Source organism: Malaclemys terrapin, chromosome 21, assembly GCF_027887155.1.
Source record: "Malaclemys terrapin pileata isolate rMalTer1 chromosome 21, rMalTer1.hap1, whole genome shotgun sequence".
Classification (NCBI taxonomy): Eukaryota; Metazoa; Chordata; order Testudines; family Emydidae; genus Malaclemys; species Malaclemys terrapin.
The window spans coordinates 1021108-1049039 of NC_071525.1; the positions used below are offsets into that span (position 1 = coordinate 1021108).

At 62.6% G+C, this 27932-nt stretch overlaps 2 protein-coding genes across 4 annotated transcripts in view; one reads left to right on the plus strand and one right to left on the minus strand.

Annotated features, from left to right (window-relative positions):
• Positions 1–6383, plus strand: part of ADAR (adenosine deaminase RNA specific) — a 28369-nt gene extending 21986 nt beyond the window's left edge. For all 3 annotated transcript variants that reach the window (XM_054010366.1, XM_054010364.1, XM_054010365.1), the window contains exons 11-15: positions 454–587; positions 1414–1596; positions 2071–2183; positions 2822–2949; positions 4301–6383. In XM_054010366.1, the coding sequence (XP_053866341.1) occupies positions 454–587; positions 1414–1596; positions 2071–2183; positions 2822–2949; positions 4301–4541 (799 nt within the window). In that variant the 3' untranslated portion in view covers positions 4542–6383. The remainder of the gene's footprint in view (positions 1–453; positions 588–1413; positions 1597–2070; positions 2184–2821; positions 2950–4300) is intronic.
• A 997-nt stretch (positions 6384–7380) lies between these two features.
• Positions 7381–27807, minus strand: CHRNB2 (cholinergic receptor nicotinic beta 2 subunit). Its single transcript, XM_054010367.1, has 6 exons — positions 27573–27807; positions 17019–17164; positions 16451–16495; positions 15180–15289; positions 13785–14781; positions 7381–10284 (listed from the first exon to the last, which is right to left on the minus strand). The coding sequence occupies exons 1-6, from the start codon at positions 27634–27636 to the stop codon at positions 10114–10116; spliced, it is 1533 nt and encodes a 510-aa protein (XP_053866342.1). The 5' UTR covers positions 27637–27807; the 3' UTR covers positions 7381–10113.
• Positions 27808–27932: the final 125 nt, after the last annotated feature.

Consider the following 27932-nt stretch of genomic DNA (forward strand, 5'->3'; position numbering starts at 1 on the left):
CTGCTAACCTTTACTGGGGCTGCCCCATTAATCTACCCCAGCTGATCTGTGTCTTCTGATGGGCATGAGCCCCAGGCTCTCCCCTGACCTTCCCAGTCCCCATGTACCGATAGGCTTGAGTGCTGGATAGCAGGGGTTGCAGTGCCTTTCTGAGAGGGCTGCATGGTGCACGCTGTCATGGAATGATGCTGATGATCCCTTGCTCTTCTATAGCATTCAAAGGGCTTTACATCTGTAATGTATTTCTCCTCCCACACCCCGGGAGCTAGGGAAGTAAAGGTAAAGCCGCACGTATAGACAGGTCTGGAGTGGAAGTGACTAGAGCAAACCTCACTAACAAACTCCCCTGGTGCAGTAACGGTCGTGCCAGCATAGGAGTCTGGCATAGCCTGCGTTATTTCCATGTCCTTTGGGTTTACGCTAACTCAGCGGGGGCTGTTGGTTTGGTTCTAGCACGGCGCCGTGTGGAGACGGGGCCCTCTTCGATAAATCCTGCAGTGACCAGGCAAGCACAGCGGGGCAGAGCCAGCATCAGCCTCTCTTTGAGAATCCCAAGCAGGGTAAACTGCGCACCAAGGTGGAGAATGGTGAGTCTTGCAAAGCCTCAAGAGCCCTCGCGCCGAGCATGCTGCAGCGCCGAGAATGCTGGCGTCTGTATCTTCCAGTCACACGGAGGATCCGCTGCGGGAAGTGCTCCCTGCTGGTAACCCCTGGCCAGATGGGGGGCTTAGCTCCATTAAGCTCTTCCACGTGGTAGTGTGATCGGGAGAATCAGAGCCCTGGGGCCAAAGGCTAGGAGTTTGGCAGCTACCTCTCTAGGAAAGGACCACACTCTCCGCTCTCCTGTGTCGGACAGAGAGCTGCAGGAGGTGGGAGAGGGGAGCTGGCGTGTATCCCCGGGAGTCTGAGCCCTCGCGGGGTTAGGCGCTGGAGAATTGATGTCCTGCAGGCCTTTCTCCCGTTTGTGCTTGTTGCTGCCTGAGGATCAAGTGTGCGAAGGCCGAGAGGGTCGGAGGATGGGTGAAAGGGGCGGGCAAGGGGCTGTGTAGGTGGAAAGTCACGCTCCGCCCTCCGTGCTTTTGTCTGAATCCAGCACCCACGCTCATGTGGCACTGACCTCCTTTGCAAGCGCGAGCTAATTGGGCTTCAGCCATGTGAAAACCTGCCTCTCTCTAGTCTACCCAGCTCTCTCTCTGCTTGGTGCGAGAGATTGCCCAGCAGAACCCGGCAGCAGGGCACTGGGTGCAGGAGCATGTTGTCCTCTGTCAGCGTGGGGTCGTGCCGTCTCAGAGGTGGGCATGTTCGCTTCAGGGAGCTCGTGGAGCGTGGCATGCGCCCTTGGTGGAAGGGGGGTTTGTAGCCGTGTGGGCTGGCTGGCTCCTTGCTAATTCCCTTTCCTCTCCTCTCCTGCAGGGGAAGGCACCATTCCCGTGGAGTCGAGTGACATTGTGCCCACGTGGGATGGGATCCAGCATGGGGAGAGGCTGCGCACCATGTCCTGCAGCGACAAAATCCTGCGCTGGAATGTGCTTGGCCTGCAGGGGGCGCTGCTGTCGCATTTCATGCAGCCAGTGTACCTCAGCTCCGTTACGCTCGGTACGAAACCCTGTGCGCACTCAGTGCATTCAGGGGCTGGGCTGCGAACACCAAGGGCCAGATAACCTCCTTACTGCAGTAATGGAAAAGAGATTCAGTGGGGGGCGTGGGAACCGAAGGCTAAAATGTTGATTCCAGCAGAGCTGCACCAATAGGAAACACATGGGACCTTGTGGATTTTAACCACAGGGATACGTGGGGATTTTCTCCTTGGCTCTCGGTTTGGATGTGTGAGGACGAGGGGGGAGACAGAAGTTGCCTGTAAATGTTTTATGGCCACAAATGTTGCAATCTGTAAAACTGAACCCTTCATGTGTTAATGACCAAGGACGTGTCTAGTGATAGGAAAATTGCTGTCCTGAACTTTTCCGCCTCCGGCTTTCTGAGCAGAGCGGTGCATCTTCTCAGATTTCTGCCTGCCCATTAACAATGCAGCTGCTCTGTTTCCTAATGCCTGCGTGTGTCTTTTTCCAGGTTACCTATTCAGCCAGGGTCACCTGACACGTGCAATCTGCTGCCGCATGTCGAGAGACGGGAGCACGTTTGAAGCAGGTCTCCAGGCTCCGTATCGTGTTAAACATCCCGAGGTACTGTAGGCTTGGCAGCTCTCAATGTTTCCATTCTCTCCTCTCCGCACAAGGGTCCAGCCGTCTGCATTGGTGCATTCTGTATTAGTGTGACTTGGTAGACTGCCTGCCGGAAGGTTAATGCTCAGTGACCTGCCACCTTCCCGCTGTAGCAGGAAAGTTTAACTTCCTTCTGGTATTTGTGGGCCCAGCGACCCGGTTCAGGACAGAGCGATCATAGTGGCTGGTTCTGGGCTTCCCTGTCTTTCAGCCCACTGCCACATCTGGCCAAGTGTGAATGGTTAATGAGACCTTTGTGCGCACGATGGTGCTTGGGCATGACTCAGTGGTCTCTCCGGATTCCATGCATGCCAGGTCTAACCCGTCTCTCGAGGGGCTGTCACGGGGCGATCTTTGAATTGGGGAGCGTGGCGTAGCTGAGATTGAGAAACATAATAAATGCTTTGCCGGTGGGGGGAGCCAGAATGCAACGCAATTGCTGGGCACTCCAGCTGGCAGGTCGCTAGTGGGGGCCACAGGTGAGAGGGTTCAGCTGCATTACCTGTCTACCAGTGCTGAGAACCATGCACCCCTCCCAGCTGTGTGCATGTGCCACACAGTCTGCTGGGCCAACCTCTTGTCTCCCTCTGGCCATCTAGGTGGGGAGAGTTAGCGTGTACGACTCCGCCAGGCAGACGGGCAAGACCAAGGAGTCGAGTGTGAACTGGTGTCTTGCCGACGAAAGCGAGGTGGAAGTCTTGGATGGCACAAAAGGCAAAGTAGACGGGTAAGTGAAGAGTTTTGAACCCTTCATAGAATCATAGAATCTCAGGGTTGGAAGGGACCTCAGGAGGTATCTAGTCCAACCCCCTGCTCAAAGCAGGACCAATACCCAACTAAATCATCCCAGCCAGGGCTTTGTCAAGCCGGGCCTTAAAAACCTCCAAGGAAGGAGACTCCACCACCTCCCTAGGTAACGCATTCCAGTGTTTCACCATCCTCCTAGTGAAATAGTGTTTCCTAATATCCAACCTGGACCTCCCCCACTGCAACTTGAGACCATTGCTCCTTGTTCTATCATCTGCCACCACTGAGAACAGCCGAGCTCCATCCTCTTTGGAACCCCCCTTCAGGTAGTTGAAAGCAGCTATCAAATCCCCCCTCATTCTTCTCTTCTGCAGACTAAACAATCCCAGTTCCCTCAGCCTCGCCTCATAAGTCATGTGCTCCAGACCCCTAATCATTTTTGTTGCCCTCTGTTGGACTCTTTCCAATTTTTCCACATCCTTCTTATAGTGTGGGGCCCAAAACTGGACACAGTATTCCAGATGAGGCCTCACCAATGTTGAATAAAGGGGAACGATCACCTTGCCAGAGGCTGGCTCTAGGGGGGCTTGTGAAGGGGCCGGTTCTCCGTGCTGTTCCTGCGGTGTGGGAGGACCTGGCGGACTAGAGCCCCAACCCCAGCTAAAACAGGGATTCATTGCAATCAGAACAGCTGGTCTCAGTCACTGGGCACACTGCTCCAATCGCTCCCACGCTCAGAGCAGTCCTGCCAGTGGGGCCTTCGTTTCCCAGCCCCGGTAGCCAGAGCACGCCGACAAGTCCAACGGAAGCCATGGCGCGCAAGGGGAGGAGCGCTGTGCTTTCACTGCGGCAGCCGCTCGTTGTTGCTAGAGTAGAAACGTTTAGATAAGTTTGGAGGCAGATTTTCCCTGTGAAACGTTCTTGTCGGTTGTGGTCCAGGCCTGTGTAGGCGCCAATAGGCGGGGGCCCCATTGTGCTGAACAGGCACAGAGCAAAAGGCAGTCGCTGCCCCAGAGAGCGCCCTGTCCACACATGGGCCAACTAAGTTCTATTCCTGACTCTGCTGGTGATCTCTGGTGGCCACTACCCTTCTGCCCACGTGCGAGGGTATCCCCGGGAACTGCAAGGCGTGGCTGCTGTGTGCGTAGCACTGGGAGATCCCGGCTGCTACATCGCTTTGCTCGTTGTTACAGCCCTGATCCTGCCATAAGACTCTGCCCACATGGATCTGATTGCAGGACCACGCCCTACATCCCCAGCTGCTGTTTGCCCCCGTGGCCCCGTGCCATTCCCTGGGGTTCTCATTCTGTTCGTGTTCTTCCCCTTTCCAGACCAAAGCTAGAGGTGTCCCGCGTGTCCAAGAGGAGCATGTTCGCTCTGTTCCAGCAGCTCTGTGCCAAGGCTGACCGCAAAGACCTGCAGAGCCTTGCGCTGTACTCAGATGCCAAGGAGGCAGCCGGGGCCTACCAGGGAGCCAAGCGGCACTTCTTCAGGGCGCTGGAGGAGATGAGCTATGGGAGTTGGATCTGCAAACCCCAGGAAGAGGAGAACTTCTCTCTCGCTGAGGCGTAACAAGCTGCCCTCTGTGTGTGTGTCTGTGTGTTCCTTTGGTTTTCTTTTTTTGATTTTTTTAAATGGAGCCAGGAATGTTGAGTAGGATTGTGGATTTCCCCTGGGTCTCTCCTCCTTTTGGTTATCCTGGCAGTACACGTTGATTCTGCTGGGAGGGACTCCCGTGTTCAGATTGCATTCTTTCTACGTGAGTGTACACTCAGCACACAAGAGAATCCACACTGTCCACACGTTTAAATGAAACCACAGGTGAGCCCGCTCCCGTGTCCCTTCATCACAGCAGTTGGGGGGAACGCAGCTTTTCGCTTGTCAGATGCATTGTCTCGATTGGATCCCTTTAAACAGTATGTGTGTACTTCCCAGCGTCTTACCCTCTCCCGAAACACTTCCCTCTGATTTGCAAGATGATTCCTGCAGCTATTGGCAAAACTCCCCGGGACTTTTCCTTCCCAGCAGTCCTGCTGGGTGGGCACAAATCGGTTTGAAGACAAGGTGATCTCTTGCAGCTGCTATTTAATTCTGGGATCTGCCTGTAGGGCATAGCAGAAGCCGGGTGGGGTTCAGGGCTAGTGGCAGATTGCATGTACTACCTGATCTAGATCCCCATAGTTAGCAGGCATATTCCTGGCTTTGGCGTGGTAGCCTCGTCTGACATACCCTGTTGATTATGAGGGTTGGGGCTTGATTTCTGGAGTCCTGCTGAGATGGGCCATTCTAAAACCCTGCCTGACACTTCCCCCTGCGAGGGGGGCGAGTGGCACCCGAGGGTGGGGTGCCCCAGACTTGCCAGGTAGGGTGACACCACTTTAAGATGCACGTCAGTGAAGTGGAGCGTTTCTTCCTCACCCCAGACACCCCTTCGGACCAGTTTCATGACTAGCCCATGGCTGGTTCGGCTGCAGCACAGCCCCTTTTACTGAAATGGGACCAGGGATCTTTTCGAGCCTGGCCTCTGTTTTTAAACCGTGCCTTGAAACGGTCATGAATTTTATCTTGTCTACAGGCCTCGGGCCCAGCCAGCCTCTCCTCTTGGTTGTTTGCAGGAATCTAAGACTCCTTCGTGGGTGATGGGATCTAAGGCAGGTTCTGTCTGTGTTGGGAACGCAGATTGGTGGCTGTGCTCCCGCCTGCCCTCTCTGCAGGCCTGTGTCTGGGCTGCCCTGGGGAATGGGGGTCGTGGGGCTGCTTGCCGGCACTGGGCTATCGGGGCCAGCAAATCCCATCCAGCCTGCCTAGAATCCCAGGCCCCAGGTTACAGGATCAGCTTGCTCCAGAGGTCGGTTGCGTTTGGCCTGAGCTGGCCTGGGCTTTGTCAGAAGCTAGTCTGGGTTAGCCTGGCCCTGGGGGAAGGGGCGAATTGAGTGGCGCTGTGAGCAGTCAAGTGCTGCGCGGGGTGTACGTTGCAGTGCGGGAGGCTGGGGGCAAGGTCAGGGGGCGGGCTGCCCCTCTGAAGTCATTAAAGAGAAACCCAGACCTGTTCCTACTCCACAGTTCTGGCATCTCCTTGTGCCGTCTCCACCCCGCCCCCATTTATTTTATTTGTAATTCGTTGCACTGTCAGCGCGTCGGAGCAATTCCCGCCGTGCATCATTTGGGGACTGTCTCCTGCAAACTCGTCCTACCCCCGCCCCCTTTCTTTTCTGTCATGTCGGATTCCTTCTCTTGTCGCACTGGCTCTGGAGAGCTGAATGGAAACAAATGTAAATTTATTCATGGGAGAACTGTAACCCTCCTTTTTATTTTATTTTAATTTTTGTAAGTCTGCTTTTAAGTGCCCCTCGGTATCGATGAAATTAAGTCCTAACATTCCGCATAAAAATAAAAAAAAATTCTGTATTGTTAGACAGCTCCGCTCTGTGGGTTCTTTTAATTCCTGGGACACGAACAGTGGGGCCAAAGCTGGTGTTAATTTAAATGGCAGCGAGCATGGAGATGGAGTCGCTCAGAAGGGAAAGGGGGGTTATTTGATCGTCAGCTGGACAAGTGCTGACGGCTGCACCATGTCCCGCACGGATTTCATAACCAGGTGGGGCTCTGCCCCTGGATGGCGGGTCTGTGTTGAGCAGCAGCTCTGCAGGGGCAGGTTCAATCTCTCCCCCCTCAAAGTTCTCAAGTGACTTCTGAAGTGACTTGCTCTGCCATGCCTGGAGCTAGGGGCACCTTCTGTCCATCCCTGGGTACTTACCTACATAGCCCCAGCTGTGCTGAAGCAAGGGAATAACCCCTCCACCCCCCCCAAAAAGGGGAGACAGTTGGCGATTCATAGATTTAAAGGCCAGAAGGGATCATCGGATCATCCAGTCTGACCTCCTGGGTGACCCAGGCCAGGCAGTTTCACCCCCGTGCTCCCATATTGCGCCCTGTGACTTGTGTCTGGCTAACGCATGGCAAGCTGGATCCGAAGCCCTCAGCAGATCGACTCCACCTCTCCCCTGGTTCCAGTGGCTAATCGCCCTCCACATTAACAATCTGACCCTAAACTTGCCCGGCTGCCTTGGGGATTGGCTGAGGAGTTGGGCTTCCCTCTCCGGGTGAGGAGGGGAGTAATTCTCTAACTCCCAGAGCAGGGCCAGTGGGCGAGCCCAGGGCCCTTGGGGCATGGAGCCTTGTCAGGCAGCCCCCCAGCTAGACTTGAAGGAGCTCCCTTGGCCAGACAGCTCTGACCGTGTGAGTCGCAGCTCTGTGGGTTTCATAGTGCTGCTAACGTGCTCCGCTCAAAGACGTCTCCACGAGGTGCCGTGGCTGACTGACCTTCCTGGGGAGGGCAGCATCTGCCCAGCGCAGCCCCGTAGCCCAGGTTCCTGTTCCATTTGAGCTCAAGCTTTTTTAAGACACAGACTGTCCTGCCCAAGAGCGGTTTTATTACATGTCAGAACAGTTACAGCCCCCCTTCGAAACAGACCCCGGCCTGGAGCACCGTTGGCTCTCGCTTTGCTCGGAGCAGCACGGAGATGCTGGTGACCAGCCGTGCAAGGTGTAGTGCCAGGGATGGACGCTTAGGCCATTTTGAAAACCAAGGAAAACAGCAAAACTCGGCTGACATCTGGGTCTCCTGGTCCCAGCCAACTGGAGCAGGTGTCACTCAACCCCCCTGCAGGGCCCACGGCTATTGCTCTGCCGTAGGGTTTTGCCTCGTGGCCGCCCAGCAGCCACTCTTGTATTTTTAATGGGGTCCCACTAACCACTGGGAAACCAGGTGCCTTCACAGCTAAGTAAAGGGGGACTTGAAAATGACTCGGTGAAAACATGATGCAAAGGGGCTAAAGAGACTCCTTCGAAGCGCCCAGCTGCTGCCCGAGCAGAGCTCACCCTGCCCGCCGCCCATTGCATGGTATGAAGGGACCCTGTTACGCACCCGGTGAGTAAAGACTTGGTACTGCCCCCTCCCGTGTCTGGGGGGCGGGAGGGGGGAGTTAGAAGTAGAACCCAACAGCGTGACTGATCCGCCGTTTAAAGCAAAGGGGCGGGAGTAGGCAGAGAACGGGAGCTGCCTTCGTGCATCCAGTCTAGGGCACATGGAGGCAGCATCCCACCTGGCTGCCTAGTGCCGCTGCCGTCTCTCTCCCGGCGTGGGCCAAGGCGCTGTGCTGCAGCCGGAGGTGGGGCTGGATTCCCGCTCTGAGCCATCCCGCCCCCGACCGCTAGGCTGGCACCGCAGAGCTCTGCTCCGGCTGAGCCCCAAGACTTCGGATTCTACCACCGGGCAAAGGCAGGAACGGGTTTGTGCCTGATCTGCTCTGCGGCAGAGCCCGGGGCTGAGCGGTCAGGGGGTGGGACCGTGATCCTGACCGCCCAGTGGTCTCCGGCCCGCGGGGGCTCATCTGCCACGGCAGTTCCAGCCTCAACCAGCTTTAGATTTGAAATACCCCTCAAATCTAGTCCCGCTCCCCCTGGAGGGCAAAGCGGGTGCAGTGTAAGTGGCCATTTACCAGCGGCTGGCCCTTCGGGAGCAGGCCGGGACCCTCTATGCCTGGCTGGAGGGAAAGCTGAGAAATGACTGGCTGGGATTGTTTACGGAGCAAGACTTGCAGCAGCGGGATGTGCTCAGTCTGTCCCTCTGCTCCGTGCTGCCCTTCCACACAGCCTGGAGGATTAGCGCTATTTATAGGAGATGCTTGATTTCAAATTTCCCCCGGGGAGGCAAATTCTTGCCTGCCCAGGGACTGCGGCACTGGCCTTGGGTTTCCATTCTGCACATGCACTGTCCATCTCCCTCCACCCCACATCCGCTCCAGGGCACCAGCCAGGGGCCTGGACATGGTTCCTAATCGAGCTGCGGCTGTATCTGCTGCCTCTCGCCCCCCGCAGAGCTGGAACCCGGGAGGGGACGGCCCTAGGGCTCTGGCAGAAGGAACAGGCAGTGGGAGCTTTCACCCACGGACTGATAGTAATACTGAGATCTGACAAGCCACCCTCGGAGTCTTGCAGAGGGAAACTGGGGCCACGGGCGACTCCTGGGTGTGTCTGCAAGGATCTCGATCGAGCTGGCTCGTGGCTGTAATAATCACTCTCGCTCCACGGGAGTCCCAGTGGCATCAGCTGAACCTGGCTCCCCTTTGCCCCGTGCGCCGCTTCGCAGCACGTGGCACTTTAACACCCTCTAGGACGCTGGTGGAATCCAGCTTTGCTGCACGTTCGCGCCCGTGTTTCACTGACATCTTCCACCGGCATTGGCACTGACGCAGCAGCCTGGTGCAGCCCGAGCGTGATCTGCGGTGGCACAAGAGCCCTCGCCGGGGCATGGCCAGGTGCAGTGGCCCCACGTGCGCTCTGGTGTTAAGTGTGTAAATCACAACGAGACAGGGACGCTGCTCTTCCCCCGTGTTAAAGTTCCCAGCCCACCTGGAGATCTGCAGCCCTTGTGCCCTCCCGGCCCTGCCTCTCCCCTGCTCTGGGGCGCCCCATGATGAGGGTGGCTTAGAAATAAAAAGGGGGTCAAATTAAACCAAGTTTTAAACAAATTCCCCCTCCCCCCGAGTCCGTGTGATTATTTATTGGGCTGCGGTGACATTGGAAGCAGCAGCGGACATCTGAGGCTGCCCCGGGCAGCGCCCCCCACCCTCCCGAGCTTCCAGGGACACAGTTGGCTGAATGCAGTGACGGGCTCTGGGCTCAGTCCAGAGGACGTTTCTGGGGCATGTTCACCCCCAGCCAGCCCTGCCCCTGGCCGCATGCACCTGGCAGAGATCCACGGCCCCGCTTCGCTCATGCCGCACTACTGTGGGGACTGTTTGGCCTTGCTAATCTATCTGGGGGGAGGGAAGCCCTCCTTGACCCCCAAGCGCAGTTGCTGGAGCAGTGCTGTCCCTCCCAGGAAGGGCCGGGGCACCTCGAGCTGCTCCCGGCCTGTCTCCTCCATCAGCTCCTGGGGCTTTGCTCTCAATGGGGCGGACGTGCCCCCTCCCCCCCCAGCAGCGGGAGCCAGGACTGAAAACAGCAGCAAGGCCCTGAGACCCCCCTCCCCGGACTCCCCCGGGCCTGCGTGCTCCAGTCACGCGCGCCAGGCCCCTGTCTTTGTCGTGGGGTGATGGCTCCACGCGCACGGGGCAGGGCTGCCGGCCGTCCCCCAGCCCTATTTGGAGCTGGGCGGGCCGTGGTTGAGCTGCAGCAGGGAGGTGGTGGCGTAGTTCTGGAACAGCGGCTGGAGGAACATGCCGATGGTCCCGAAGACGCAGACGAAGACGAAGATCCACAGGAAGAGGCGGTCGATCACCATGGCCACGTATTTCCAGTCCTCGCTCACCTGGAAGGAGACGGCCTGTTCAGAATCCGGGGCACGGCCGCCCACCCCGCCCCACACACTGACCCAAGGCGGCGCGAGGAAATGGGGCCAGGGCCGAGCTGCGTGTGGTTGAGGAGCGTCAATCCCATCAAGGCAGAGGCTCGAGGACAGGGCGCTTACATGGTGCTAGTCCAGCCTCCGCCCTCGCTCCTGCCAAACCTCCTTCCCCATCAACCCACCTGGGCCCCCGAGCCCAGCAGCAGCACCAGGGGCCAGGCCTGCTGCCCCCGGGCTGGCTTGTTGTGACGAACTGGGACTGTTCTTAATGTGGCCTTTGAATGCGGAGTGGGGAGTGTTGGCTGGGAAGGCAGGGGAGTGTGGCTAGGATGGTCTGCATGGGGGGATGGGAGATTGGCCAAGGGAAGATACCTGAGCATGTAACATGAGAACCCAGGAAGGGGTTAGAGGCCAGGTGCCACCTTTGCCCAGGAGAAAGGCTGGGGGAGGAGACGCGGGGGGAGGGAGAGTTTCAGGAGCTGGCTGGTAATGGAGGAAACCCAGATGGGTCTCTGCCCCCCCCCTCCCCCAATGGGGCTGTGGTGCTCCTGGGACCCCAAGATGGACCTAACTAAAGGGGTCCTGTTGTCTGTGCCTGCAAGACCTGTCTTGGACTGTGTTCCTGTCTTCGAAATAAACCTTCTACTTTACTGGCTGGCTGAGAGTCATGGGGAATCGCAGGAAGCCGGGGGTGCAGGGCCTTGTGTCCCCCCACACTCGGTGACACTTGTCCCCTCTGCTTCCGAGCCAGCTGCTGCAGGGATGGCCTCAGACTCTGCCCGGCAGGCCACAGCTGGGTTAACACAGAGACTCAGCCCCAGGAATGGGCCCAGAGCGCAGCCCTGTGCGGCCAGGAACAGGTTAAACGAGACCGGGAGAGACGCGCTCCGGGAGCACCTGGAAGGTGCTGTGTCAGTCTCGCTCCCACGAAGCCTGGGCCGGGAGCGGGCGGCCCAGGGCAGCGTGTGGACCTGGGCGTCAGGACTCCTGGGAGGAGTGAATCGGGCCCCAAAGAGCCCTTTGTCTGTGTCACTGCCCTGCCCGTGGGCGGGAGAGGGAGGAACGGCCCCGAGAGCGATCTCCCTTCTGTGTCTGATCGCCCACTCCTCTCTCAGAAAGCTCGCACGTCAGCCCGTGGATCCGGGGCCTCTCTGGTGCCCCCATCACTATGGTATCTGGGCACCTCTCCATCTGGTGGGGCTTGGGCGGGTCAGCAGCAGATGCACAACATGCTGCCCCACAGGGGGATCTGAACTCGGCTCCCTCCCCATCCGTGCAAGCTGCCTGTCTCGCCCCTGCCCGTACGGCAGCATTTAGGCCTGGCCAGGCGCTCCTGTTCTGTGCCACTTGCCCCTCTTGCTATGGGTCTGGGAGGGAGCAGTTTCATGCCTGAGTCTTGCTCTCATTGCTATCCTTGGCCAACAGCATCGGCTTCGCAGGGAGCCTGGCTGGGACGCGACAGATGGGACCTCCACGCAGCTTGGAGGAGGGACAGGCAGGGACCGAATTAATTCCGCTGCCTAGAGATCGCGGCAAGACCCGAAAATCAGCATGTGCTGGAGGCAGGGCGGAGAGGAGCCCGGTAACCGCCATTCACCTTCACTTCCACCAGGCCCTGGGACCGGCAGCTTCCTCCCCTGGGCTGGATTTGTGCTAAGGGAGGCCGAGCTGCGTGCCCTGGCTAACGGCGAGCCAGGCCCAGGCGGAGACAGTGCAGCCACGTGGCAGGAGCAGGTGGCCTCAGCGCTGGGTAGCTCTGGGCACGGCCACCTCTGCCCTGGACCTGCCACGTGACTTCCAGGCAGTGACTTCCCCTGCGGAGGCCTCTCTGGTCCCCTCTGTAAAGTAGGGATCGTTCCAGGAATGTGGAACTCGCCCCGTGGGCTACACAGCAAGGGCTGCGCTGGCATCCCCCCCACCGCTCTGCCAACGCCCCACGCTCCCCACCTGCAGCGCACGCGCCCCTGGGCTACCCTCGTACACGCGGCTCTGCTCGTCTCAATCCCACCTCCCCTTGCAAAGCCACAGGGGCCTAGAGCTCCCCGGCCAGGCCAGGCCCGCCCCGCCCGCGTCTCCCCGACTCCCCGAATCTCAGACTAGGCACCGTGCTGCGACGTGGGCCGGAGCCCCTCTGAGCTGGGCCCCTCCCTGGATCTCTCCCGCCCACCCCTCATCCAAAACCTGCAGCCTCCCGGTGCTGCCCAAGTCCTGGGCTGCTCTCCTATGAGACAGTTCTGGTTACTATAGCAACTCCGAAAGCAGGGCCTGGCTGGGGCAGGTGCTGACAGTCTGGCAAGGCCCAGGAGGAAGGGATGGGGGGCGAGGGGCTGGGCCTGCTGGAATCCAGCCGCAGGGTTACCCCGGCACTTGGCATATTTGCATTTCAGAAGCCCCCACCCTCTGGGTGTTGGCAGGAACCCCACAGACACAGCCAGCTTCCCTGCCCCCTGCCTGCATCTCCCATGAATATTTCATGGGCTTTCCACGGGGCCCAGCCGAGCAGAAGGAGGATATTGATTTTGGACCTTGCCATTTGCGTTGAGAGCTCAGGGCCGGCGCCTTCCCGCCAGTCCTGCAGGCCGGGCTGGGAGGAGAGGGAAGCTCCGACTGCCGCCCCCTTGGCACTAAAGCTGCGCCCTGCCCGGGTCGCCTCCCTCCAGGCCCCCAAGCACAGCACAGCAGGGGACCGGGGCGTGGGCACACCGCGCTGATGGTCCCTGCAGGGCTCGTGAGAATTTGGCAGTGCTCCTGTGCAAACCTTTAGGTGAATTATGGTTGACACCCCCTCCCCCGCAGAGGGGTGGAAGTTGGGGGGTCTCCCCTGTACCCCAGGGCAGAGGGTCCACCCTGCTGAGCACCAGGCGCGGGAGTCGAAGGAGGCTGTTGTACTGCCTGGGGTACCGTGACACTGCGGGCTGGGGGCACAGCGCTTTCACCACCTCCCTGGGGGACCTTGGCTGACTCCAGGGATGAACGTTGCCCATCACAGCTGGGGAGAGGCCGGTGCAGAGACCTGCTCTGAGCAGGTGGGTTTACCATGCTGTCTCTGCCCCAGGCTCGGCAGCAAAGGGGGCAGAGGGAGCCCAGCACGTCTGAGGCAGGACTGGTCCATGCTCAGGCCTGAGCCCACCCTCCGTGGCCACGCATGTGCCCAGGTAACACTTCACACCGCCACGGAGCAGAGCCCCTGGCCAGCAGCGGGGCCAGCAAAAGAAACCAACATGCACAGGGATGGGGCGGGCAGTGCCAGGGACACGTGTGCTTTTGTATACACACACACACACACACACACACCGGCTTGCACACAGCCGCCTGCACACAATCCCGGCTGTGTGTGCACCACGTACACACACGCAGCCTTCCATGGGTGATTGTGCACCAGCACACAGACGTGTCCATTCCCCCTTGCACACCCTCCCGCCCCAAACCTTCCCTCTCTGCCTCCGCCAGCTCCCCCGACTCACGCTCTGGTCGTCGTCCTCGCTCCTCATGTGGTCTGCGATGAAGCGCACCCCATCCACCGCCTCCTCCACCCCACAGCAGCACTGCTGGCTGGGCGCCGGGGCCTGCCCCTGCCGCTCCCGGTAGCCATTGGCGCTGTCAGCCGCCTCGGTGAACTGCCGGCCGCCCCCCGCACCGAACTTCTGGATGGTGGCCTGGTTGGCAAAGCAGGTGCAGGAGCGGGCGCTCTCCCGCAGGTAGAAGCTGCTGCTAGCCCGCTCCTGGTTCTGCCGGCGCTGGCGCAGCCGCTGGCGGGCACAGTTCTGGCGCGGCTGCTTCATGAAGAGGACGGTGGGCAGCTTGTCCAGGAAGACCACCTTGACCCAGGGCGGCATGGTGTGGGTGGTGGGCGAGCGGTGGTGCACGTTGAGCACACACACGCTGGTGACGATGGAGAAGGTCACCAGCACCATGGTGAACATCAGGTACTTGCCCACCAGCGGCACGTCCAGCGAGGTGGGCGGCACGATCTTGGAGATGAGCAGCAGGAAGACGGTGAGGGCCAGCAACACGGAGATGCAGAGTGTCATCTTCTCACCGCAGTCGGAGGGCAGGTAGAAGACCAGGATGGCCAGTGAGGTGATGAGGATGCAGGGGATGATGAGGTTGATGGTGTAGAAGAGCGGCTTGCGGCGGATGATGAAGTCGTAGGTGATGTCCACGTAGGTGGAGTCGTCAGGGTTCTCGTTCCGCCGCCCCGGCAGGGCGATGATGTCCCACTCGCCGCTGGGCGTGAAGTCGTCCAGGCTGGCCACGTCGCTCTTCAACACCAGGTCGATCTCCGTCCGGTCGTAGGTCCAGGAGCGGAACTTCATGGTGCAGTTCTGCTGGTCGAAGGGGAAGTGCTTGACCTCGATCTTGCAGGCGCTCTTGTAGATGGCCGGGGGCAGCCAGAAGATGCTGCCGTCGTAGGAGACCACCGCGTTGGAGTAGAAGGAGACCTCGTACATCCCGTCGGCACTGGGGAGCAGGAGAAGGGCCGTCAGGCGGCAGGGATCTCACGCCCCACCAGGACTGTTCTGCCCACCAGCCCAGTGGAGCCGGGCTCCATCCCCCCGGGCAGCAGCCGCCGGGAGCTGAGGGTAGGGGTGGAAAACACCCAACTGGGTTCCCAGCTCCTGGGGGTGGGGCAGGAACAGCTCCTCTGTGGGTCTGGGTGGAGCTGCTGGGATCTGGCACGGCTGAGAGCGGGGGAACAAGATGTTGCCTCTTCCCACAGGGGACCCGCGTCCCACCCCTGAGGTTCCCCCACAGATCAGACCAAGCCCGCTCTGGGCAGGACCCTCAGCCAAAGCGAGTGGGCCCAGAGGCTGGGATAGAGGCTGGAGCTGCTGGGGGACGGGGACAGTGGCACCTACTTGTTGTAGAGGACGACGTCCGGCAGCCAGATGTGCTTGGAGGGCAGGCGCACCTTCCGCATGTTGTCAAAGTCCCCTGGCTTCCAGGTGAGGCGGTAATCCTCCCACTCCTGCGGAGAGCACGGCAGGGCCTCAGCACCTGCCCAGCCCTTCCCCTGCCGCCCAACCGGCCCTGCCCAGCCCCTGCCGCCCAACCAGCCCTTCCCCTGCCGCCCAACCGGCCCTGCCCAGCCCCTGCCGCCCAACCAGCCCTTCCCCTGCCGCCCAACCGGCCCTGCCCAGCCCCTGCCGCCCAACCAGCCCTTCCCCTGCCGCCCAACCGGCCCTGCCCGGCCCCTGCCGCCCAACCGGCCCTGCCCAGCCCCTGCCGCCCAACCGGTCCCGCCTGCCCCTTCCCCTGCCGCCCAACTGGCCCTTCCCCTGCCGCCCAACCGGCCCTTCCCCTGCCGCCCAACCGGTCCCGCCTGCCCCTTCCCCTGCCGCCCAACCAGCCCTTCCCCTGCCGCCCAACCAGACGTGCCCAGCCCCCACCGCCCAATCGGTCCCGCCCGCCCCTTCCCCTGCCGCCCAACCAGCCCTTCCCTTGCCGCCCAACCAGCCCTTCCCAGCCCCTGCCGCCCAACCGGTCCTGCCTGGCCCCTGCCGCCCAACCGGCCCTTCCCCCACTGCCCAACCAGCCCTAACCAGCCCCTGCCGCCCAACCAGCCCTGCCCGGTCCTGCCACCCAACTGGCCCTGCCCTGCCCCTGCCGCCCAACTGGCCCCGCCCGGCCCTTCCCCTGCCGCCCAACCGGCCCCACCCTTCCCCTGCTGCCCAACCAGCCCTGCCGCCCAACCGGCCCTACCCGGCCCCTGCCACCCAACCGGCCCTGCCCTGCTCCTGCTGCCCAACCAGCCCCTACCCCTGCCCCTGCCGCCCAACCAGCTCTGCCCTGCTCCTGTCGCCCAACCGGCTCTGCCCAGCCCTGCCTCTGCCACCCAACTGGCCCGGGTTCTGCAGCCCCAGCTCTGGGGCGATGGGAGGGACGCCCAGGCTGGCGCTCCCCCCACCCGAGTGCCTGCATGCCCCCGCAAGCGGCCTGGACCTCAGGCCAGGGCGTGGCTGGGGGGAGATTCCTGTCCGGCGTAGGGTCGGGACCCTCCCTCCCTTTGTTTCTGGAGCAGGCAGGAAGTTGGGGGGGAGGGTGTATGGGGGATGCAGCGCAGTGGGGGCAGAGTGAGCTGTCCAGGGGAAGGGGTGACCCCCATCCTACCCCACGCCAGGCGTCTCACCTGTGTCAGCCACACGTTGGTCGTCATGATCTGCTCCCGCTCGTGCTGCAAACAGGACCGAGGCGGCGTTAGCAGGGTCGGGCACAACGGGGAGGTAGGCCCAGCCCTCAGCAGGGCGTGGGGGCAGACGGCAGGGCTGGGGCTGGCCGCTATGGGCAGGGGCAGCCAGGCAGAGAGAGCTCGGAGAGGTCAAACCGCACCCCCTCCCCCCACGCGGTGCAGCCCGGCCCCCAGCGCCCCCCAGCAGCGCCGGAGCCTCCTGTGCTGGCTGGGCCAGACGCAGGCCATTGAGCGTGTGCGTGTGTATACCTGCGTGCAAATGCACGAGTGTGCACAGCGAGCCAGCGTCTCCCTGCGCACGGGGGTGCACACGCACTGGCGTGTCCCCGTGCGAGGGGGCTACACACACGCGTGCCTGTACGGGGGTGTTTGCAGCCCGTGACTGGCGTGAGACTTACGCTCAGCACAGCCCCCCCCATGCCAAGTGCCTTCACCCCTCCAGCACTCGGTCTCTGCCCAGGGCAGCAGGTGTGAACCCCGCGCTGTGCCACAGACCCAGCAAACTCACCACACTGATGAGCTGGGCCAGCGACACCATGAGCTGCACGGTCACCAGCTCCGAGCCGTTGGTGGCCGGGCGGATCAGCTTGTTGTAGCGGGATGGGTCCAGGAGGTGCTCAACCAGCCGCTCCTCCGTGTCGGTGCCCAGGCTTCCTGAAGGCAAGGGGGGGACAAAGGGGTGAGACCCCAGTACCCAGCCTCCTTGTCCCCACACAACACCCCTCCCAGCCTGGCCTGCCCCACACCCACTGGCCAGGTCCTGCCAGTGGGAACTGAGCCGCTGGTCTGGCCCCAAATATTCCTCCCTCCCCAGCTCCCAGCTGCGGCCCAGGGGGCGGGGATCCCAGCTGCAGCGTCTGGAGAAGGGTCCAGCGAAGTCGCGGCTGCTGGAATGTCAACCACCAGCTCCGAGATGGGCTCGTTCGGGTGCCTGGGGGGCCTAACGCCCGGCTCGCCCAGCCCAGCAGGCAGGGGGCTCCCAGCTCAGTCCGAGTGTGGTGGCCATACCCCCGCTGCCCCGAGGGACGGGACCCCCGCCAAGTGCTGGGCACTGCCCTTGGGCCCCTGCCAGGAAGAGCCCTGACAGTTTGATCAGCCAGGAGCACGACCCACACCGCTGAGCCTGCAGGATCCACCCGCCATGGGGCAGCCCCTGAAGGCTGTGGTGGGGCGGGGGAGAGACCACTCCGAGCCTGGCAGCAGCACACTCTGATCCTGGCATGGCTGGGGCAGGGACAAGGGCAGCCACCCGTCTCTCTCGGTAGTTACAATGCACCAATGGCTGGCCCCTCTAGGCTAACCCGGTGTGACGGAGCAGGGAGCAGGGCAGATTTGACCTGGGAATGTTGCAGGGGGATTGCAGTGAGGAGGGGGGACTTCCCTTGAAGGAAGCTACCTGAGCTGTAACCTGAGCCAGGAACGGGGGTGGGGAGAATTAACACCTTCTGCCCGGGAGACTGAACAAAGGAGAGGAGCAGCGGGAGGAGTTTTGAGTTTAGTTTCCGTTGGGGCTGGGTGGTGCAACGCAGGGAACCCCAAGCTGGGGTCTAAGCTCCCTGAACCTCCCAGAGGGACCTAATTGAGGGGGTCTGGTCGTACCTACACGCTCTGCTTGAGACGGTGTTCCTGTCCTTAAATAAACCTTCTGCTTTACTGGCTGGTTGAGAGTCGCAGTGAATCTCGGGAAGAGGGGTGCAGGGCCCTAACTCCCCCACACTCCGCAACACCCGGCCCCTGGGGCTCGCCCCCCTAGAAGGAGGGAGGGGGCTGAGTGGCCTTTCAAAGGACCTGGTTGCTTACTGGGGGTGAACAGGCAACACCTGTTTGTACCCCCCACCCCGCTCCGAGAGTGCTGGACAGAGACAGGCCCAGCCCGCCCTGCATTGTCTGCAAAGTGCTAAACAATGCTGCAGAAAGTGTCTGAGCAGAGAGCTTGGAACCGCCCCCCCGACACCCCGCAATTCCTACGCCCAAGTCCCCCACCTCTCCCTGCCCCCCACCCCCTGCCCCCACGGCCGCTCTGCAGCCCAGGGACATACACCCGCCTCCCTGTGCTGTGGGCAGAGGCTCCGGCTCGTGGGGGGGGGAGCAGGCTGTTCCCGTGGAGGGTTCGTTCCAGCTATGGGGGCCCTTCAGCCCATCTTGGGGCCCAGCCCCCTCGTCACCAGCCCCACTCGGGGAGGGCCGGGCGTGGAGGGGTAACGGTCCAAGCAGTTTTCAGTGAGCGGCAGGGTGTGACCCCTGGTGTCCCGGCCAAATCTCAGTGTGGGGTGTGATGTTCACCCTCCCTAAACTGCCCGACAGGCTCCCTTAGATACAGGATTTGCCTTTCCTGTCAAACTCTTAGCAGCGTTGCTGTGTGGCTGTTAAACAGCCCTCATGCCCCACCCCAGAGGCAGCTGCATCTGGGTGCTGGGTGAGAAATCCCTGGATAACCAGCCCCCGCACCTCACCTCAGAGGTGGCTGCATCTCGGTGCTGGGTGACCAGTTCCCTCTCTCAGTCTGTAAAGCAGTTTGGGGTGAAAGGGGAGTTAGAAATGTGACCTATTAATATAACTGCGATAGTGGGTCTTGCAGCTAAGACAGACACACAGAGAGGAAGCAGACCTACAGACAGACAGCAAGAAATGGGGGTTATTCTACAGCCCCCCCAGTGCCCTGTGCTCAGAGCCCCATGGCTGGGAATGGCCGCCTGCATGTGCACAAGGATCCCGTCCCATCAGCCCCCAGCCTCCTGTCTGAGCCAGGCCAGAGCCCTGGCTTCTTGGGACGCTCGTCCCCAGAGCAGCTCGGCGCCCGCCCGTCCTTGGGGATGAAGGCGCCGGTGATTGACAGGCCGCTTCAAAGGGCCTGTAATGAGCCTCGCCCGCGGGGTCAGGGCCTGCGGAGGATTCTGGGGCTGGCGCTCGGGCACCGTCTCATCTTGCTGCCTCCTGGACGCAGCTGATAGCTCTGTGCTCGCGGGCCCTCTGCCCCTCATTACGCACCGCCTTTGTAGCCAGCCCGTGCAGCCGGCTCCGGCCTTATCACTAATCACCAAGGAGCCGAACCCAGCCGCAGCAGGGCTACGCCGGGGGGGATTTGGCCCAGTGAGTGCAGACGCTCACCACGGGCAGGGGGATGCCAGGCAGGGCGGAGGCCTCATGCCACTGATGTCCCCCCCGCCCCAATTCTGAGCCTCAGCGAGTGGGGCCTGGGCCTGGGGGCTGCTGGGGGAGGGGAACGTGCAGAGGGGTGAGTGCCTGGTGGGGAGGGCCCAGCTGCAGGGGTGCTTGGGCCAAGTGCTGGCTCTGGTCCGGAGGCTGCCCCGTGCTCTGCCTCACCCTCCCACCTTCCCTGTGCCCATGGGTGTGTCCGTCTGTCCATCCATGCGCCACCTCCCCGGGCACTCCCCTGTTGTGAGACATGTCGCCGGCTCCGGGAGCCCCAGCAGGCGTGCGGGGAGAGCCCGGGGGACCAGGCTCAATGGCTGAAGGGGCCCAGCCTGCATCCCCCCCTCAGCTGCTCCATCCTGCCCCACGTGGGGCTGAGGGGGCCGGTCTCACCAGCCTGCTGGGAAGGGGAGAGGGAGGCAGAGCAGGGGGGCTGCCCCAGCCAGGGGCCCAGCTCTGCCCTCCCTTGTTGCCTGTCGCTCTGCATACCCCACCCCCCTCGTCCCAGTCCTGCTTGTCAGTGTCAATCCACCGCTCCTCCTGCCCTTCCAGCCTGCCCCACCCCACCAGGAGCTGCCCCAGCCAGATCCCGACTGCCTCCCAGCCAGGCTGCAAAGGGTGCAGCCGTTGCTGAGTTTCAAAATAACCCCTCTCAGCTGGGGGGCAGCAGGCCCGGGGCCTGCCGGGTGCAGCGCTCGCTCTGGGGCTGGCCCTGTGGGGGCTGGAGGGTGAGTGCAGGGCTGCAAGTAAGACCCAGCACCCACTGCACTAGAGACACCTCCTCCCCTCCTGCCACCCGCTCCTAGAGGGCATGGCAGCTCAGCGGGGGAGCAGGGCGAGCTCCCAGGCCCAGGAGCTGAACAATGGCAGGGAGGGATGCAGCTCTGGTCGGGGCTGGGTGCTGGGTGCTGGAGGGAATGGCTGCACCCCGTGTAGATCTCAAAGCACTTGGCACAGGAGGCCAGTATCATTTTATAGGTGGGGAAACTGAGGCATGGAGACAGTAAGTGACTTGCCCCAGGTCCCCCAGCAGAGCCAGGCGTGGAACCCGCGTCTTCCGAGTGCCGGGCCAGTGGGCTAGGGCAGGCCACTAAGCCACACGGCCGCTCCCCTTCCAGCTGACATCCCGGTCCAAGCCTTGGTAAGGCTCTGCTCAGCTGCCCCCCGCCCCGCTGGCTAACAATCCATCACGCTCCCCTCCGAAGCCAGGACACGACACCAGCGTTTCCGGACAGTGTAACCGCGTCTGGGCCGGGGCTCAGGCAGGCCGCAAAGTGCAGCGAGGGCTTGATACCGAGAGCTCTGAAATATCGATCCAGGGACAATGCCAAGCCCGAAAATGCATTTTCCAGACAGAGATGGGGGGAGGGGCACAGAAACAAACTGCATTCGTCAGACTCGTTTTCCCTGACTGTGCTGACAGGGGGCTGGTCCGTGAGAGGCTGAGGATCGGGACTGGGACACGGGGCCTTTCCCCTGTAGGGGTCACTGACTCCCATCCGGCCCCAGGGCGGGGACTGGCTGGCTCAGGGGGGCAGGGAATGGGACACGGGGCCTTTCCCCTGTAGGGGTCACTGACTCCCATCCGGCCCCAGGGCGGGGACTGGCTGGCTCAGGGGGGCAGGGAATGGGACACGGGGCCTTTCCCCTGTAGGGGTCACTGACTCCCATCCGGCCCCAGGGCGGGGACTGGCTGGCTCAGGGGGGCAGGGAATGGGACACGGGGCCTTTCCCCTGTAGGGGTCACTGACTCCCATCCGGCCCCAGGGCGGGGACTGGCTGGCTCAGGGGGGCAGGGAATGGGACACGGGGCCTTTCCCCTGTAGGGGTCACCGACTCCCATCCGGCCCCAGGGCGGGGACTGGCTGGCTCAGGGGGGCAGGGAATGGGACACGGGGCCTTTCCCCTGTAGGGGTCACCGACTCCCATCCGGCCCCAGGGCGGGGACTGGCTGGCTCAGGGGGGCAGGGACTGGGACACGGGGCCTTTCCCCTGTAGGGGTCACTGACTCCCATCCGGCCCCAGGGCGGGGACTGGCTGGCTCAGGGGGGCAGGGACTGGGACACGGGGCCTTTCCCCTGTAGGGGTCACTGACTCCCATCCGGCCCCAGGGCGGGGACTGGCTGGCTCAGGGGGGCAGGGACTGGGACACGGGGCCTTTCCCCTGTAGGGGTCACTGACTCCCATCCGGCCCCAGGGCGGGGACTGGCTGGCTCAGGGGGGCAGGGACTGGGACACGGGGCCTTTCCCCTGTAGGGGTCACTGACTCCCATCCGGCCCCAGGGCGGGGACTGGCTGGCTCAGGGGGGCAGGGACTGGGACACGGGGCCTTTCCCCTGTAGGGGTCACTGACTCCCATCCGGCCCCAGGGCGGGGACTGGCTGGCTCAGGGGGGCAGGGAATGGGACACGGGGCCTTTCCCCTGTAGGGGTCACTGACTCCCATCCGGCCCCAGGGCGGGGACTGGCTGGCTCAGGGGGGCAGGGAATGGGACACGGGGCCTTTCCCCTGTAGGGGTCACTGACTCCCATCCGGCCCCAGGGCGGGGACTGGCTGGCTCAGGGGGGCAGGGAATGGGACACGGGGCCTTTCCCCTGTAGGGGTCACTGACTCCCATCCGGCCCCAGGGCGGGGACTGGCTGGCTCAGGGGGGCAGGGAATGGGACACGGGGCCTTTCCCCTGTAGGGGTCACTGACTCCCATCCGGCCCCAGGGCGGGGACTGGCTGGCTCAGGGGGGCAGGGAATGGGACACGGGGCCTTTCCCCTGTAGGGGTCACTGACTCCCATCCGGCCCCAGGGCGGGGACTGGCTGGCTCAGGGGGGCAGGGAATGGGACACGGGGCCTTTCCCCTGTAGGGGTCACTGACTCCCATCCGGCCCCAGGGCGGGGACTGGCTGGCTCAGGGGGGCAGGGAATGGGACACGGGGCCTTTCCCCTGTAGGGGTCACTGACTCCCATCCGGCCCCAGGGCGGGGACTGGCTGGCTCAGGGGGGCAGGGAATGGGACACGGGGCCTTTCCCCTGTAGGGGTCACTGACTCCCATCCGGCCCCGGGGCGGGGACTGGCTGGCTCAGGGGGGCAGGGAATGGGACACGGGGCCTTTCCCCTGTAGAGGTCACCAGCTCTGATCCAGCCCTGGGGCAGGGGACTGGTTGGCTCAGGGGGGCAGGGAATGAGACATGGGACCTTTCCCCTGTAGGGGTCACCGACTCCCATCTGGCCCCAGGGTGGGGACTGGCTGGCTCAGGGGGGTCAGGGAATGGGACACGGGGCCTTTCCCCTCTAGGGGTCACCGGCCCCTAGTCATAAAGTGGGTGGAAATGCCCCCCTCAGAATCACACTCCCCCGTGTGGGGCGCTGCACCTCCCCAGCCAGGCCCTTGGCAGAGGGGGTGGATCGGGCATGGCTGAGCGCACTGCATTCTGGGTCGTCTCTGCTTCCAGGGGCCCACAGGGGAAGCCGAGGAGAAGAGCCTTGAGGCTGCTCTTATTTATGCCTAAAGCCACCTGCCCCCCCGCGCAGGGACAGGGCCACTGAGAACTGAGCCCTCAGGCTTCATCTGAGAGCCTCTGGCCTGCCTGGCCCTGGCTAATGCCCTGCCGGGGAGCGAGGGGGATGGGCCAGGCAGTGGAGGGAATCAGGGCATCTGGGAAGGGACCTGCCCTCGCACTGCGCGAGAGGAGGCTAACGAGCTCCTCTAGGCCTGCGTGCGCTAACGAGGCGCACCTGCAAGGCTTGCGCCGCCGGGAGGAGCTGAACAGGGGAAAGTTTCCAGGGGACGGCCGCTGCCACAGAGGGAAGGTTGCCCTGCCTAGCACTGAGGGTAACCGGGCCAGGCCAGCTGAGGAGGAGACGCTGCCGGAGCCACCCATGCCCCAGGCCGAGGGGTGGAAGGTAAACCTGGGAAGGGACGAGAGACTGTGAGAGGCTAAGTGGATACAGCCAAACACCCAGGGGCTGTCTGAGGGCCCTGCCCTGTTCCAGCCCCCCCCCCCCCCAAGTGTTGCCAGCTGGGGTAAAAGAGAGGGTCAATGAGGGACAGTGGGACTTCGGGGGGGGCCTAGGGAGCCCTGCTCCCGCCCCAGGGTCTCAGCTGGGCCCTTCCCGAGTGAGTCGGCTTCTCCTGCATGGGGCCGTGTTGTGTCACGCGACGGGCCCGATCCTGCGAGCTGGCTGGTCCCACCAAAGCCGGTGGTGTGAGCCAGGCTGCAGGATGGGGCTCGCAGAGGGAAGCAGCAGGTGCATAACGAAGCCCAGCAGCAAGGGGGCACTTTTCCTAGCCACCCCCGAGTGCATCTGGGAGCTCCTCCCCGAGCTGGGGCCTTGGTCCCAGGTGTCAAACCCCAGGAGATAAACGGCCCCAAGATCTCCCATTGATCCGAGGAAGGAACAGAAACCTCAGGCGAGCCGGGAGGGCCTTGCCGGTGGCGTTCTGCGGGGAGGAGGTCGATCTTGCTCAGCCCTGCCCTCGCTGCTGCCAGCCTGCAAGTCGCTTGAGAAGCAGATGGGGGTTTGCAGAAGGAAAGGGCAGAGCAGAAGGGTTCTGCTCCTGGGCGGTCCAGGGCCAAGCAGGAAGGACACGGTGTGAGACAGGGCGTATTTCAGCCAGGGGCATCTCCAGGCTGCTTTGGGGGTCGCCAGGTCCCCAGGGCTCCTGGATGCTGTCTGTTGCAGCTAAGCTAAAAGTTTCCACTGGTTAAAAAAGGGCTTGGGGTTCCCTTAGTCTGTGTCAGCTGCGGCTCAGAGCGAGGGGAATCTCCCTGCACGGCCTGGGCTTCATTTCCAAGGTGTGAAATAGCTAATCACTCCCAAGCCGCAGCTGCCTCGCAGCCCTTCACGCTTCCAAGATGAATTGTGTTCCTTCCGCTCTACTGCGAATTGAGTGAGAACTTAAACCCCCAGATCCTCGCTGGTCCCTGCGGCACATTTCTGTAAGCACACGGTTTGCAGCAGCGGCCTCAGACCAAATTTCCCCTCCCCTCTGCACTAGGCTGCTGCTCTCTGCCCCAGACACAGCCGCATTTTAGTGGGGTGGAGTGGGCTGTAACGCTCTTGGAGACCCTTTTGGCTGTAATGCTGGAGGAACTCATGTTTCACAGGGGTGGGGTGAAGGTCGGTTTGACATCCATCGTCTCACTCCAGAAACAAGCTGCAAGTGCAGCTGCTTCTCGGAGAACAGTTCTACTCAGCACTGCAGCACTTGGAAATGGATTAACCCTCGCACACCCAGGAGAGCTTCCCCCGCAGGCTGAGGGGGAACAAGTCAGCGGCTCCCAGGGCCCTGTTCGTAGCACCAGCCTGTGCTCTTCGACCAGCTAAAGCGTACGGAAGCCACTGGGGGCTTTTTCATGGACTGCAGTGGACTTTGGATCAGACCCACTGAGCCAGGCAAGAATCCAGCCTCCAGCAATGGAACAAGGAGCCCCCAGCCCTGGGAACCAGAGTGAGAAGGCCTGGGGTGGAAGGAAGTGGGGTCAATCCGGCCACCCAACACACATAGGAATTGCCATCCCCAACCGGCCTTGCTCACTCGCCTGACAGCCACAGAGCTGAGTCCCAAGGTGCAATACACTCCAGGAGGCGGGGGGGGGGGGTTCCCAAAGGCGAAGTACGTTTTCCCTGCCCCCCATCAGTGAGCGGGTGGCTCATGCAAAAGAGTTTAGGGCCCTTCTGCACTATTTTTATCCTGTCTAATGTAATGGCAGCTACTGTCATCACCCAACGCAGCATCCAATCCTGCTAAACATTCCAGTGCGGTTATATCTTGTGGCAGGGAGTTCCACAGACTATATATGCATTGTGAAAAAAAGCTTTCTTTTCTCAGTTTTACATTTCCGGCTGTTCAATTCCAAGTGCATGCATGGGTGTGTACACAACTAGCCCCACACACCTGGGGCTCAGATTTCCAGCAGTGCTTTGGTCACAGCTGGGGAGTGCTGGGTGTTGGACACCTTTGAGAATCTGGACACATGTGCACACACAATCGATGTACAGCCAGAAGAGAGTGTTTAGCACTGCAAGATATAACCCGCTCTGGGAGCGTAACCAAACCTCTGTCTCTGTTGCAGCACAAGGCAGCCAGGGGTGACTCAGGTTCGGAAATCATTGAATTCGAAGTCGGCCCCACATGGGAGAGTCCCCCGGCAGCCTGGCCTGGCAGGACTTGTCAGTAACTTTTTCTCTCTGTGTGGCCTGACGGCTGGACGCCTGCGACGTGTCACAAAGACCCCACTGTCACCGCCGGGGGGCCCCGGCTCTGTGGGTGACTCAGGGGAGTCAGGGCAGTAAATCACGCTGAGCAACCAGCATGGTACAGAAAAGCTGGGGGGACACGTCTGGGGCTGACCCCGCCCGGTTCGCACTGCACCACCCTGCACTGCGAGAGCTACAGCTGGAGTCTGCCTCTGGCACAACGCAAAGGCCCAAACAGTGTCTCTCTGGCTCTCAAATCTCTGTTCACCCCGGCCTCTGTCTGTCCGGCAGGCAGCCAGTGCCGTGGGATCTGAGCACTAACTCCATCTGAAGTGGGGGGCGGGCGGGGGTGGAAGTGCCTGGCTAATAAGGGACATTTGACTTTTTCTAATCTCCCTTGTTCCTCTGGAATTAATATGATGTCGCGCCGAACTGAACAGAGCCGGCCTGCTGCGGATTGTTGCCTGGGGTGAGTGCGTGTGTGAATGTCAGGGGTGAGTGTGTCTGGGGGTGAGTGTGTGTGTGTGTGAGTTTCAGGGGTGAGTGTGTCTGGGGGTGAGTTTCAGGGGTGAGTGTGTGTGGGATCTGTGGGTCTGGGGTGAGTGTGTGTGTGTGTCTGTCTGGGGTAAGTGTGTGTGTATCTGTGGGCGTGTGTCTGCACCCTCTAGACACACACCCCCTAGAAGTGGAAATATTCCCTGACAATCAATTCTCCCGGTCGGTGGTTTGGAAGACCAATGGCCATCCATGGGCAGCCATTCTCTTCAGCAACAGGCAGGCGCTACGGAGAGCAGCGGTTCTCGGGTGCACCGATCGAGCCCGGGGAGATCCATGGAGCGATGGCCCCTTACACCAGCTGAGACCCCCCCCCATTGGGGGCAGCAGAAATGGGACTAACCCGCTAGGAACAAACCTGCCTTTGAGAACTGAAGCCGGCGGGGAGCAGAGGCGCAACCCCCCTTGGCCCGGCCTGCAGGTGGGGCCGATGAGCGGCCGCCGATGGGGGCACGAAGGGGAGAGAAAGGCCCAGCCCCGGCGCCGATCAGTGTGAGCCCCAAGGGGCCCGTGGTACCCCCGGGCTCGGCTTCCTTCCTGGGTTGGGACTCGCGTTCATGGCCACCCTGCAGCTGTGGGACCAGGGTCCTGCTATTGGCCGGCCCCTCCCGATATTAGGGGCTTTGTCTGATACACACAACGCTCCCCCCGCCCCCAAACTCCCCCAATTTCCCCACTGGCTCTCCGGTCACCCCGCGCCGGCCCGGCCCCCCCTCGGACCCGGGCTCGCAGGGGCCCGGCCCCCACCCGGCGCCGGGCTCGCAGGGGCTCGGCCCCCACCCGGCGCCGGGCTCGCAGGGGCTCGGTCCCCACCCGGCCCGGGGCTCGCAGGGGCTCGGTCCCCACCCGGCGCCGGGCTCGCAGGGGTTCGGCCCCCACCCGGCGCCGGGCTCGCAGGGCCTCGGCCCCCACCCGGCGCCGGGCTCGCAGGGACCCGGCCCCCACCCGGCCCCGGGCTCGCAGGGGCCCGGCCCCGGGCTTGCAGGGACCCGCCCCCTCCTCGGACCTGGGCTCGCAGGGGCTCGGCCCCCACCCGGCCCCGGGCTCGCAGGGGCCCGGCCCCGGGCTTGCAGGGACCCGCCCCCCCCTCGGACCTGGGCTCGCAGGGGCTCGGCCCCCACCCGGCCCCGGGCTCGCAGGGGCCCGTCGGGCACTTACTTCTCAGGAGGCCGAGCAGGAGGAGGCACACGAGCGAGGCCATGGGGGCGGGCGGCGGCTGCATCCTCTAGCGGCGGCGGGACATGGCCCGGCCGGAGCCGGGCGGCCGGGGCTGCAGAGCGGCGCGAAGCGGCCGCTGTCCCCGGTGCTGAAGCGGCTGCGCCGGCCCCTGCGCGGCTCTGTCCCGGGTGCTGGAGGCGGCGGGAGCGCGGGGCGGCTCCGGGCGCTGCTCAGACCCCGGCTGCCTGCGCCGCCCCCGTGCGCCGCCCCCTGCGCGCAGCAGCCGCCCGCGTCCGTCCCCCCTGCGCTGCGCGGCCCGGGCCGGCGGCTCCCAGCGCCGGGCGGCTGCGGCGGGGCGGG